We start from the raw sequence: 13773 nt of genomic DNA on the forward strand, positions 1-13773 counted from the left end.
TGTTTGAGTTTTTTTTTAATTAACTTAGTTTTTAATTGATACATATTGATTATATATATTTATGGATACAGAATTATATTTCCATATACGCATACATGGTGTGATGATTGAATCAGGGTAATTAGCATATTTATCATCGCAAAAATCTATCATTTCCTTATGATGAGAACATTTGAGCTCCTCTCTTCTAGCAATCTGAAAACATACAATAAATTATTATTAGTTATATATGCCTAGCACTACTGTACAACACTAGAGCTTTTTTCTATCTAGCTCTAATTTTGTATCCGTTAACCAACCTCTCCTTGTCCCCCTCCCCTCTCAACCTCTAGTAACCACATTCTAATCTCTACTTCTAAAAACTCAACTTTTAAAAAAATTTGCCTTTTGCATGAATTATCCATTCAAAAAAATTAAATAAAAATTATCACCAGAATGGATAACAAACAAAAATTATAACCATATGACCTCACAGACGTACACACAAGCCTGAAATAGTATCCGCCTATATCCCTTCCAGTATCCACAGGCTCTGACTTTTTCCCTATAAAGCTCCCTTAGGTTCAGGGGTTTCCCCAGGGTGGCATTCTTCTTCTTTTAATGATAAATATTTCATTTTACTTTTTTGTTTTTCTGGCAGCTGGCTGGTGAGGGTATTCAAACCCTTGACCTTGCTGTTATAACGCCATACTCTAATCAACCGAGCTAACTGGCCAGCCCTGATATATACCTTATTTTAACTTAAAGCATAATTGTTAATCAATTGTTCAAAGCTAACTTCTCCTCCATGACCAGCCAAGACTCAACCCTCTCTAAACACTGTTGCCTCTTTCCTCAGTTAGAGGCATTTGCCTAGAATAACTAGCTTTTTTTTACTTTTTTTTTCAGTTATAATATTGTTATACAAGTGTTCTTTAGTGTATTCTTTTGAAAGAAGAAACTGTTAGAGTCCATCAACAACCAAGGAGAACCGCCTCCCTATCATACTATATTGAATTTCTAGGGCCCTGTAATGGAAAATGAGACTAGCTATTACTTGGGATTCCCAAAGGCAACCCAAATGGCTTGGTCTCAGAACAAGCATTAATGAAGGAACAGTGCCCCCTGGTGTCACTTAGGAAAAGTCACAAGGGTTTTGAATGAAATAAGTAAATTCTATATAAAAAGCAGGATGGAAAAATTCACAAAAAATTCAATTAAAATCAACAAAAGTGAGTGATTACTATATGAGAAGCACTATTGATGGGCGTCAGAAATTCAGAAATGAACGCACAGTTCTAGTACTCAAGTCTAGATCAAAAATAAACATCAGCAAAACAGTTTCTCAAAAACATCTTTGTTCCATCCACAGTCATCTATCCATCTACAGTCATCTATCAATGCCAAAGTGTCACATTACCTATGAGACACTAAAGAAGGAAGATAATAAATGATGCCTACTAGTCTTCAGATCCCTCTGCTGATAAACCTATACCCTTAGGCCTCCCATAGAAGACCACGTCCTCTAAGTGCTACTGATTGAAATAAGCCCTATTTGTTAGTTCTTAATGTCCATTCTTAATTTCTAATAAAAGCTCTTGGGGCACATAAAGCTACAAGGGAGCAGAGGACATTATCCTCCTAGTTCCTGAAAATGAGGTTTCAGGGCTGGCCGGTTAGCTCAATTGATTACCGCGCAGCCTTAAAACACCAAGGTCATGGGTTTGGATCTCCATCCAAGCCAGCCGGCCAACCCCCCCAACCCCCAAAAAAGAAAAGAAAATGAGCTTTCATATTAGACCAATGAAGGGTTCAAATTCGAGCTCATTCATTTATAAACCGGGTGACTTTGGACAAGTTACCTTTAATCTCAGTTTCCTACTCTGAAAAAACAGGGACAATAATACTTATCTTGCAGGACAGTTGTGAGGATTAAAAGATGACATGATGTTAGAAAAGTACCTAACAGGGCTGGCTCACTTGGGAGACTGTGGTGCTGATAACCCCAAGGCCACGGGTTCGGATCCCTATATAGGGATGGCCGGTTAGCTCACCTGGGAGAGCGTGGTGCTGACAACACCAAGTCAAGGGTTAAGATCCCGTTACCGGTCATCTTTAAAAAAAAAAAAAGAGAGAAAAGTACCTAACACTGGTACATACTCCACTGTTACCAGAGTGATCCTGATAAATCACAAATTGATCCTGTTAAATCTTTGTTTAAAGTTTTTCAATGAATTCCTGTTGCCTTTGGGATAAAATCCAAAACTCAATAGAATCCTCTACGATCTGGCCACTGCCTACCTTATTTCTCATATCTTCTTATCTATACTGCAGTCATGAAGTTCCTGAACTTGCCTCACACACATCTCCACACTTCTTGCCTAGAATAAATTTTCTCTTTATATTCTCCCAACTAGTTCCTAAACTCAGCTCAGAAACTCTCTCTTCAAAGAGGTTTTCTCTGACCCTCAAGCCATCTTGGGCCTACCGCAAAGAACTTATCACACTTTATCACAATTTTCTGTCTGTCTCCTCAACTAGATTATAAACTCCAGGAAGAGGCTATACTGTTTCACGTCTGGACACCTAATAATTAGCACAGAGTAGATGCTTCATAAATGCTGAATAAATTAATAAATAAAGACACCCAATAAAGTATGTAGATCCAAACTCTCCTCCTTTTGCCTGAAAAGGATGTACCAGTCAAGAACCATTTTTGCCTCCTGTCTAGTCAAGGAATGTTTTCTGATTGGAGAGGTTTAAATGGTGTTTGCTAAAAAACAAGAGCACATAAAGCTTCAGCTCAAAGCAGCTGACATCTCCCCCTACCCTGCTCCATACATGAATCACACTTACCAGGGAAGGACTAGCTGGGATGCAGTGGAAATTCCAATAGAAGGGGAGACCAGAGAGCTCACTCCGCACCCGTAGAATCAGTGCCTCTGCCACATGATCAGAGGAGAAGGTAGCTTCGCTAGGATGAGCAGCGTCCTTCAACAATGGGCGAAGCAAATTATCCAAATGACAGAGAAAAGCAGCAGGGGGAGCAGTCAGGCGCTTATTCAGCTCCTGAAGAGACAGCAGTTGTACAGAGTAAGGGGGCTAAAAAGAAACTGACTCCCTCATAAGCAATAGCAAAAGAAAGCCCTGGTCAGCATGAAGATAATGGGCATGAGAAGAAGGGAAGGGAAGATAAAAACATCAGAACAGGAAAGAAGAAAACAAAAAGCAGAGAATCACAAAGATCAACTGGCTTACTTCTCAATTCCGCCTTAGGCAAGATCAATTTACAGAAAGCCTATATAGTCCTGATAATATAGATCACATTATTATTTTTTTTTTATGGTTCATTTTTATTCCCAGACACTTAAAATTAAATGGAGTAGAAAACAATTTACTATGTTTAAGAACTAACAGATTAATAATTTTTTCTTCCCACTTATATGGATTAAAGAATGAGGTCTATAGTACGTTTACATAATTGTTATTCAAGCTTTAAAACACTTGTTATTCCCCAAATTACATATGACCGAAGACATATATACATTTTTTTTTTATTTTGTCGATATACAATGTGGTTGATTATTGTGGCCCATTACCGAAACCTCCCTCTCTCCTCCCTCTCTCCTCCCTCTCCCCCCTCCCACCCAACAATGTCCTTTCTTTTTGCTTCTCGTATCAACTTCAAAGAATTGTAGTTGCTATGTCTTCTCCCCCGCCCCCCGGGTTTTTTGTGTGTGTGTGTGTGTGTGTGTGTGTGTGTGTGTGTGTGTGTGTGTGTGAGAGAGAGAGAGAGAGAATTTATTTATTTATTTTTAGCTCCCACCAATAAGTGAGAATATGTGGTATTTCCCTTTCTGTGCCTAACTTGTTTCACTTAATATAATTCTCTCAAGGTCCATCCATGTTGTTGCAAATGGCAGTATTTCATTCGTTTTCATAGCTGAGTAGTATTCCATTGTATAGATATACCACATTTTCCATATCCACTCATCCGATGATGGACATTTGGGCTGGTTCCAACTCTTGGCTATTGTAAAGAGTGCTGCAATGAACACTGGGGGACAGGTATACCTTCGACTTGATGATTTCCATTCCTCTGGGTATATTCCCAACAGTGGGATAGCTGGGTCATATGGTAGATCTATCTGCAATTGTTTGAGGAACCTCCATACCATTTTCCATAGAGGCTGCACCATTTTGCAGTCCCACCAACAATGTATGAGAATTCCTTTTTCTCTGCAACCTCGCCAGCATTTCTCGTTCAAAGTCATTTGGATTTTAGCCATCCTAACTGGGGTGAGAAGGTATCTCAGTGTAGTTTTGATTTGCATTTCCCAGATGCTGAGTGATGTTGAGCATTTTTTCATATGTCTGTTGGCCATTTGTATATTTTCCTTAGAGAAATGCCTACTTAGCTATTTTGCCCATTTTTTAATTGGGTTGCTTGTTTTTTTCTTGTAAAGTTGTTTGAGTTCCTTGTATATTCTGGATATTAATCCTTTGTCAGATGTATATTTTGCAAATATTTTCTCCCACTCGGTTGTCTTTTAGCTCGTTTGTTTCTTTTGCTGTGCAGAAGCTCTTTAGTTTGATATAATCCCATTTGTTTATTTTTCCTTTGGTTACCTGTGCTTTTGGGGTCGTATTCATGAAGTCTGTGTCCAGTCCTATTTCCTGAAGTGTTTCTCCTATGTTTTCTTTAAGAAGTTTTATTGTTTCAGGGTGTATATTTAATTCTTTAATCCATTTTGAGTTGACTTTAGTGTATGGTGAAAGGTATGGGTCTAGTTTCATTCTCCTGCATATTGATATCCAGTTCTCCCAGCATCATTTGCTAAAGAGGCAGTCTCTTCCCCAGTGTATAGACTTGGTGCCTTTGTCAAAGATCAGATGGTTGTAGGTGTGTGGGTTGATTTCTGGATTCTCTATTCTATTCCATTGATCAGTGTGTCTGTTTTTATGCCAGTACCATACTGTTTTGGTTATTATAGCTTTGTAGTATAGTTTAAAGTCAGGTACTGTTATGCCTCCAGCTTTATTTTTTTTTGCTCAGCGTTGCTTTGGCTACGCGTGGTCTTTTGTTATTCCAAATAAATGTCTGGATAGTTCTTTCCATTTCTGAGAAAAATGTCATTGGAATTTTGATGGGGATTGCATTGAATTTGTATATCACTTTGGGTAGTATGGACATTTTCACTGTGTTGATTCTTCCAATCCAAGAGCATGGGATATCTTGCCATCTTCTTGTATCCTCTCTAATTTCTCTCAGCAGTGGTTTGTAGTTCTCATTATAGAGATATATCACATCCTTGGTTAACTCAATTCCTAAGTATTTTATCTTTTTGGTGGCTACTGTAAACACGCAGGCTTTCTTGATTTCTCTTTCTGCATGCTCACTATTGGAGAATAGAAATGCTACTGATTTTTGTGTGTTGATTTTGTATCCTGCTACTGTGCTGAAATCATTTATCAATTCCAACAGTTTTTTTGTAGAGGCATTTAGCTGTTCGATATATAGGATCATGTCATCTGCAAACAGGGACAGGTTGACTTCATCTTTTCCAATCTGGATACCCTTTATTTCCTTCTCTTCTCTGATTGCTCTGGCTAGTACTTCCAACACTATGTTAAATAGGAGTGGGCATCCTTGTCTAGTTCCTGTTCTCAAAGGAAAAGCTTTCAGCTTTTCCCCATTCAGGATGATATTTGCAGTGGGTTTATCATATATGGCTTTAATTATGTTGAGATACTTTCCGTCTATACCTAACTTATAGAAGGTCTTTGTCATGAATGAATGTTGAATTTTATCAAATGCTTTTTCAGCATCTATAGAGATGAACATATGGTCCTTGTGTTTGATTTTATTAATATGGTGTATCACATTTATTGATTTGCATATGTTGAACCAACCTTGCATCCCTGGGATGAATCCCACTTGATCGTGGTGAATAATTTTACGTATGTGTTGCTATATTCTGTTTGCTAGTATTTTAGTGAGGATTTTTGCATCTATATTCATCAAGGATATCGGCCTGTAGTTTTCTTTTTTGGTTATATCTTTACCTGGTTTTGGTATCTGGATGATGTTTGCTTCATAGAATGAATTTGGGAGATTTGCATCTGTTTCAATCTTTTGGAATAGTTTGTAAAGAACTGGTGTCAATTCCTCTTTGAATGCTTGGTAAAATTCTGCTGTGAATCCATCTGGTCCTAGGCTTTTCTTCGTTGGGAGCCTTCTGATAACAGCTTCAATCTCCTTTATTGTTATTGGTCTGTTCAGATTTTCTACGTCTTCATCGTTCAGTTTTGGGAGCTTGTGTGTGTCCAGAAATTTATCCATTTCCTCCAGATTTTCAAATGTGTTGGCATATAGTTGTTTATAGTAGTCTTGAATGATTCCTTGTATTTCAGATGATTCAGTTGTAATATCACCTTTTTCATTTCTAATTTTTGTTATTTGAATCTTCTCTCTTCTTTTTTTTTTTTGTTAGCCATGCTAATGGTTTGTCAATTTTATTTATCTTTTCAAAAAACCAACTTTTTGATTCATTGATCTTTTGTCTTGTTTTTTGGGTTTCAATTTCATTAAGTTCTGCTCTGATCTTAATGATTTCTTTCCATCTGCTAACTTTAGGTTTGGGTTGTTCTTGTTTTTCTAGTTCTTTAAGGTGAAGTGTTAGGTTGTTCACTTACCATCTTTCCATTTTTCTGAGGTGAGCATTTAATGCAATAAATTTCCCCCTTAATACTGCTTTTGCAGTATCCCACAGGTTTTGGTATGATGTATCATTATTTTCATTAGTTTCAATAAATTTTTCGAGATCCTGCTTGATTTCTTCTTGGATCCATATGTCATTAAGTAGAATGCTGTTTAATTTCCATGTGTTTGTATAGTTTCCAGATTTTCATTTGTTATTTATTTCTAGTTTTAGTCCATTGTGGTCTGAGAAAACACATGAGGTAATTCCAATTTTTTTGAATTTGTTGATACTTGATTTGTGACCTAATATGTGATCTATCCTGGAGAATGATCCATGTGCTGATGAGAAGAATGAATATTCTGAGGTTGTTGGATGGAATGTTCTGTAGATATCTGCCAAGTCCAATTGGTCTAGAGTATTGTGTAGATCTTGTGTTTCTCTGCTGATTCTTTGCCTAGATGATCTATCCAATATTGACAGTGGGGTGTTCAGGTCCCCTGCTATTATGGTATTAGTGTCTATTTCCTTCTGGCTGCTCCAACATTGGGTGCGTACATATTTATGATTGTTATGTCTTCTTGCTGGATCAGTCCTTTTATCATTACGTAGTGTCTCTCATTGTCTCTTTTTATGGTTTTTAGTTTAAAGTCTACTTTGTCAGATATAAGAATAGCTACTCCAGCTCGTTTTTCTTTTCTGTTTGCATGGTAAATCTTTTTCCATCCTTTCACTCTTAGTCTATGTGAGTCTTTATGGGTGAGGTGGGTCTCTTGAAGGCAGCATATAGTTGGGTCCTCCTTTTTAATCCAGTCAGCCAGTCTGTTTCTTTTGATTTGGGAATTTAAGCCTTTTACACTAAGAGTTGTTATTGAAAAGTGTTGATTTATTCCTAGCATTTTATTGATTATTGTTTGGTTGTCTTAGGTGTCTTTTGTTCCTTGCTTTCTGATTTACTGTTTGTTTTCTGTGTTTGTTGGTTCCTTAGGTTGTAGATAGGCTTTTTGTTTGTTTTCTCTTTATGAATGCCATTTTTATTATACTAGTGGGTTTTGATTTTTCTTGGGTTTTTGTGGCAGTGGTAGTTATTTTTCAGGAACCAAACCCAGTACTACCTTGAGAATTTCTTGTAAGGGTGGTCGTGTGGTGGTGAACTCCTGCAGTTTTTGTTTGTCTGAGAAATATACTATTTGCCCTTCATTTTGGAAGGATAGCCTTGCAGGGTAGAGTATTCTTGGCTGGCAATCTTTGTCTTTTAGTATTTTGAATATATCATCCCATACCTTTCTGGCTTTTAGGGTTTGTGATGAAAAGTCTGATGTTAGCCTGATTGGGGCTCCCTTATAGGTGATTTGATGCTTCTCTCTTGCAGCTTTTAAGATTCTCTCTTTGTCTTTGACTTTTGCCAATTTGACTATAACATGTCTTGGAGAAAACCTTTTTGGGTTGAATACATTTGGAGATCTTTGAGCTTACTTGATCTGAAGATCTGTGATTTTTCCTATACCTGGGAAGTTTTCTGCCACTATTTTGTTGAATATGTTTTCAATGCAATCTCCTTTTTCCTCCCCTTCTGGAATACTCATGACTCAGATATTTGAGCGCTTAAGGTTGTCTGATATCTCTCTCAGATTTTCTTCTATGCCTTTGATTCTTTTTTCTTTTCTTTTTGTCTGCTTGTGTTATTTCAAACAGCCCATCTTCAAGTTCAGAGGTTCTCTCTTCAACTTCCGCAAGCCTGCTGGTTAAACTCTCCGTTGTGTTTTTTAATTTGCTGAATAACTTCTTCAGTTCGGCAAGTTCTGCTACATTTTTTTTCAGGGCATTGATTTCCTTGTACATTTCCTCTTTCAGGTCCTGTATACTTTTCCTCGTTTCATCATGATGTCTAGCTGAGTTTTCTTGTACCTCATTCAGTTTCCTTAGAGTTATCATTTGAAATTCCCTGTCAGTCATTTCAAGGGCTTCTTGTTCTATAGGATTTAGAGCTTGAGAGTTATTAAACTTTGGTGGTGTACTTTCTTGATTTTTCATATTTCTCGTATCTTTTCTTTGATGTTTATTCATTGTGGCAGGGGGTTTCACAGTCCACCGGTTTGACACTATTGACTGACTAAGATGTTGCTGTGGTTGCCAATTTGGTATGGCTATCTCAGTGTCTACTCAGTTGGCCACTAGTGCCTTGCATATGTGGTTGCCTCAGGTCTTGGGCCTCTCTGGGGAGCCACCTCTCTGGTCAGCTTGGGCTCTGCCGGGCTACTGGATCATGGGGTGGTACCGCAGGGTGTGTGGTGTCTGCTGAGCTTCCACCTCCCGTGCTGGACTTCTCCCTGTTCCGTGCACTCTGGCCTGGGCTGCTGGGATGTGCTGAGGCACCGCAGAGCATGTGGTCTCTGCAGAGCTTCCCCTTCCCCTGCAGGATGTCTCCCTGCTCTGTGCGCGCTAGGCCGGGCTTGGGATGGAGCCGGGTGGCGGCGGTGAAGCCTACCTGCTGCTGGATCGCACGGCAGCAGCCCCCCCACAGGGTGTGTGGACTCTATGGAGCTTCTATCTCCCTTGCTGGACGACTCTGTGCTCCGTATGCATTGGGCCGGGCTGCTGGATCGCGCAGCAGCGGTGTGGTCCCCGTGGAGTTCCCGCCTCCCCTGCCGGACGTCTCCCCGCTCTGTTTTCACTGGGCTGGGCTGGGAATGGAGCCAGGTGGCGGTGGTGAAGCCTACCTGCTGGATCATGCAGTGGCAGCCCCACAGGGTGTGTATAGATCACATTATGCATACAGTACGGAAACATTCTCTCTCACACACACACACACGCACACACACCACACACGCACACACACCACACACGCACACCCATAGAAAGATCCCAGGGCTACAGGTAGAAGTGCAGGACATTATTTGGGATTATCTCAACCAAATTCAATTCACTAGGAAAGAATGATAACCCCCACCATCCCACAGCAGTACTTCTCTTCACACTTACCTTGCCTCGCTGGCTGACCACACTAGTGTCCACCTGTTCATGCCACACCTGTTGAAGATCTGAAACCAGCAAGGCATAGCCCTGCTTGGTGATATAAGCCTTGGCCAACAGGGAGCTCTCAGCAAGCTGTAGCCATGCCCATGGCTGCATCAACAGGCCTTGCTCCAGTTCCTCCATCTGCAGGAAAGTCCTAATTTAGCAAAGTGGGCTGGTCAGTTAGAGATAAGTGCTGATAACATCAAGGTGAAGGGTTAGGTCCCAATACCTAATATAATTTAGCGAAATGCCTCCAGGGTAATGTAGGCCTAGAGAGGGCATTACTCAGACAGCTCTATATCAACTAAAATCTTGTGAAAATCCTTCCTAATAAAACAGAAGCCATGGAATTGCATTCTCCTCCTCTATATAACCAGCTGAGCACCACCCTTACTACCTCTTGGCCACTAAAGATCTATTTAGAATTAAGTTTCTAGAGGGTAGAAAATATATCTTTCTTCTATAGTGTTTAAGCCTCAGCATATTGGTGTTAGTATTCCTGCTTTCTAATAATATAACTTAATGTGGAAACCTAAACCATTCTTGTGCATCTTTATCACATTCATAATAAATATCAACAAAGATCAACTGGCCTACTATGCTATCCTTTCCCAGAACTTTTAGAAAAGAAGGAATAGTTCTGCCTTATAAAACATCATAAGTCATAAGTGTCAGGGGCAGGAAATTCAAATTCTTTGATCATTATCTAAAAACAAAGCTCTGGAAGCTCTCAGGATTTAAAAAAAAAAAAAAAAAAGAAACCACCCTAAAACAGAGGTTCTTAATCTAGAGCCTATTCACATGAATCCTCTGGGATTATATGAAAATTCTGTACATACATGCAGATATGCATGGGGGGACGAAGGAAAAGGTCCCCATATCTATGTCAAATTCTCAAAGGGATTAGTGACACAAAGAGCTAATAAGCTCTGTGTCAAGGAGGAACAGAAAAGACCAAAATCCCATTTCAACAAGAAACTGAATGACTAGGAAGTCATAAATACAAGGCACAGCACAGCACAGAGGTAGAGACACTGACTTCCACTTAACTCATCCCCCATCTCCCCACCCCGAAGCACTGCCACCATTGATATCATGCCCTGCTGCACAGCCTGGAACTCCTGGAAACCAACTTTTTTACCTCAACAGCTAAAGCAGTAGCATTAACCTAGCAGATATACTTAGTAATAATGGCTGCTTGACAGAGAGTTTGATTATTTTTTCCAGGGGTTGGTGGGGAAGTGATATGATCTCCTTCATTCTTCCAGTCTATAAATGCAAAATGGAAGAGAAGTGATGGGGGGAGGGGGAACTTAGAATATAAAGAAATAACAAGGGCCGAACCAGTGGCTCACTCGGGAGAGTGCCAAGCAGGGAGCGCAGCGGCGCTGGGAGCGCTGAGGCCGCAGGTTCGGATCCTATATAGGGATGGTCGGTGCGCTCACTTGGCTGAGTGCGGTGTGGGCAACACCAAGCCAAGGGTTCCGTTCCCCTTACCGGTCACCAAAAAAAAAAAAAAAAAAAAGCAAAATTCCTTAAGTCTAATTAACATGGTCATTTCCATCTTAGTCTAAGCTATCATTATTCCAACCATAATCTAGTTTTTGAAGCGTGGCATTGTGACATACTTAATGTAGACAGTAACCAGACAGGTGAAATATACATATATATGGTGATTTTTACTTGCAGCAGCCTCAAAACCTTGTGTTTGGAGGATGGTATTTCTGTCACATTCCCCATGTGCTGTTCCTACTAGGCAGCAGCGGTCTTGGAATGATTAAGCTACTCCTCACTGGACAAGAGTTCCACATTGCTTTCTGAAAGCCACAAATGCAAATAAAGTCGCCAAAATTGGGTATATTATCCTAGCCCGTCCCTTCGGAAAGCCCAAAAGCTCAAAACCCTCAAGTTGTTTAAGTTGGTTGTTTTTGTTTGGGATAGGGAGTAGATTAAAATGTGGCCGGGGCAACTGGCCCCACGAGGTCTGGCACATCCAGCACCAAACCCGCGCTGGCTGCTCCTGCCATGCGCGTCCCTTTCTGAATCTGAAGCCTCTATACTTCTCCCTTTTCTTTTTTCCTTCAACACCGCCTTTGGCACTCACATCAACCAGATTCATTCCTTTTTATTGGCGGCTGGCCAGCGCGGGGATCCGAACCTTCGACCTTGGTATTACCAAGCGCGCTTTAACTGAGTATCCGACCAGCCCGGGTTTAGTGCTCTTGAGTGAGGAAGGGGAGGTGCCGATCAGCCGAGGTGCGGGCGGCTGAGAGCCGGTATCTGCATCAAATTCCGCCCCTTGGCCGTGATCCCCTCTGGGCAGTTCCTCCCACACCCTGCAGAGGGCAGCAACACCCCAGAGACCATTCGGGCTGGGCCACGCCCTGTCCCACGGGAGAGGGCGAACCTCTGTCCTTTTACCACAGTCCCACCCTAGGAGCTCTGTCTGGTATCCAGTTTCCATTCGCCCTTGCTAGGAGAGGCTTCGCTGTCCGCCTTCCATTTCTACAGCACCGGCTGCACTGAGAAGCGGCTCGGGACCCTTCAGTGTGTAACAAGGCCGACCCCCAGGAGCCTTGTCGAACCAAACAGCCCGCCAAAGAGGAGCCCACTCAAACCCCACAAAGCCCGCCATGCCGCCGGAGGCGGACTGCGCACGCGCGGCACGCGCAGCCCCGCCCCCTCCTGGAGGCCTGCCTGGAACCCCGGCTGCGCGCGGTCCCTCCTGGGAGAAACGCCCGTGCCAAGCCCAACCCGCAGGGTCTGAGCAGCCCCTCGCCTCCCGGCTCTGGCCCAGACCCGGGCACCGACTCGAGGCCGACCCTACATACCGTCAGCGGCCGTGAGAGCGTCCACCCTCCTCGCGGCAGGCCTGCACGCCCGCCCGCGCAAACCGAAAGGCCTAGAGTAGAGGCAGATTTCTACCCCCACGGGGAGGCGGGGGCCTGGGACAGGGGCGGAGCCCAGGCCTGGTGTGGGCGGGGCTTCTGGGCCCGGTGAGCTCATTAAAGGGGCTCTCAGAGCTGGAGGGTCACCATCGCCAGGAAAATTAGAAGAGACTGGGCGGCCCGCTAGTGGAGATGTTGAGGGATAGTGGCGCTTCTTGAAGTCACGCTGGCGGAGTAGAAAAAATACCGGAGTGGATGCTGGAAAGGGGGGCCCCAGGATTGGATTCGTCAAACTCAAGTTACGTCTCTTCCCTCCCCTACCTGTTAAGCCTCTTTTTTAATAAAATGAGGGATTGAACTTCACTAGATAATCTCTCGGGTCCTCACCAGCACTAGAGATGTTTGAGAAGTCTCCCTGGCCTAAATCCCCATCCATTACCTCTCCTGCCTCATTTCTCCCTCCTACCACCCTATACTTAACGCTCCATCACCGCTGAGAAACTTGACACCCCTCAACTCATCTTGCACTCTATACATATCATGGTTTTGCTCAAGTTGGATCCCTGAGCCTGAAAAATTCCCCCTATCTGTTTTCCGAAACCAAAAATTCTCTTCACTTGACAAGGCCACCTTCTGCTTCTGCTTTCATAAAGCCTTTCCCATTACTCTCAATCAAAATTGTTCCTTCCTCTTTGCTCCCACAGCATTATTTTAATCTTTATTACACACTGCCTTCTTCTCTGCACTTTAGTTAGTAATTGCATAGGTTTTTTAAAACTGTAAAAGCCTTGAGAGGTCAGGAACCCTGTATTATCCGTATCTGTTGTTCTAGGACCTTGCACATGGGAGGCACTCAAATATTTAAGTGAATGCTGGGGTTCAAGTGATATTGATAGTCCACATTCATTTATTCATGGGCTCACTAAACCATGGACCCTGCTGTGGAACAGTTAGGCCTAATTAAGAGAAAGAAAGGCAACCCACCCTATTAGGAAATGGGACCTCTAGGTGGGCCCATGGATTCACACACACACACACACACACACACACACACACACACACACACACACACACACTCTCTCTCTCTCTCTCTCTCCCTCCCTCCCCGCCCCCCCCCCCCCACCAGGAGAAAGTAGAACCTGGGAATTGATTCACCAGCAAGCTAGAAGTTACAGTTAAACTAACCA

General features: G+C 42.1%; 1 protein-coding gene across 4 annotated transcripts in view; it reads right to left on the reverse strand.

Moving 5' to 3' along the window:
• NHEJ1 (non-homologous end joining factor 1) overlaps window positions 1–12627 on the reverse strand; it is an 83650-nt gene extending 71023 nt beyond the window's left edge. For 2 of the 4 annotated variants that reach the window (XM_063112997.1, XM_063112979.1), the window contains exons 1-3: window positions 12530–12627; window positions 9663–9852; window positions 2836–3048 (exon numbers count right to left, since the gene is read on the reverse strand). In XM_063112997.1, the coding sequence (XP_062969067.1) occupies window positions 2836–3048; window positions 9663–9839 (390 nt within the window). In that variant the 5' untranslated portion in view covers window positions 9840–9852; window positions 12530–12627. Of the gene's footprint in view, window positions 1–2835; window positions 3049–9662; window positions 9853–12105; window positions 12132–12529 lie in introns of those variants that run through there. The other 2 variants (XM_063112984.1, XM_063112991.1) reach the window with 2 other exon arrangements.
• Between the last annotated feature and the right edge of the window lie 1146 nt (window positions 12628–13773).

This window comes from Cynocephalus volans, chromosome 1 (assembly GCF_027409185.1).
Source record: "Cynocephalus volans isolate mCynVol1 chromosome 1, mCynVol1.pri, whole genome shotgun sequence".
NCBI lineage: Eukaryota > Metazoa > Chordata > Mammalia > Dermoptera > Cynocephalidae > Cynocephalus > Cynocephalus volans.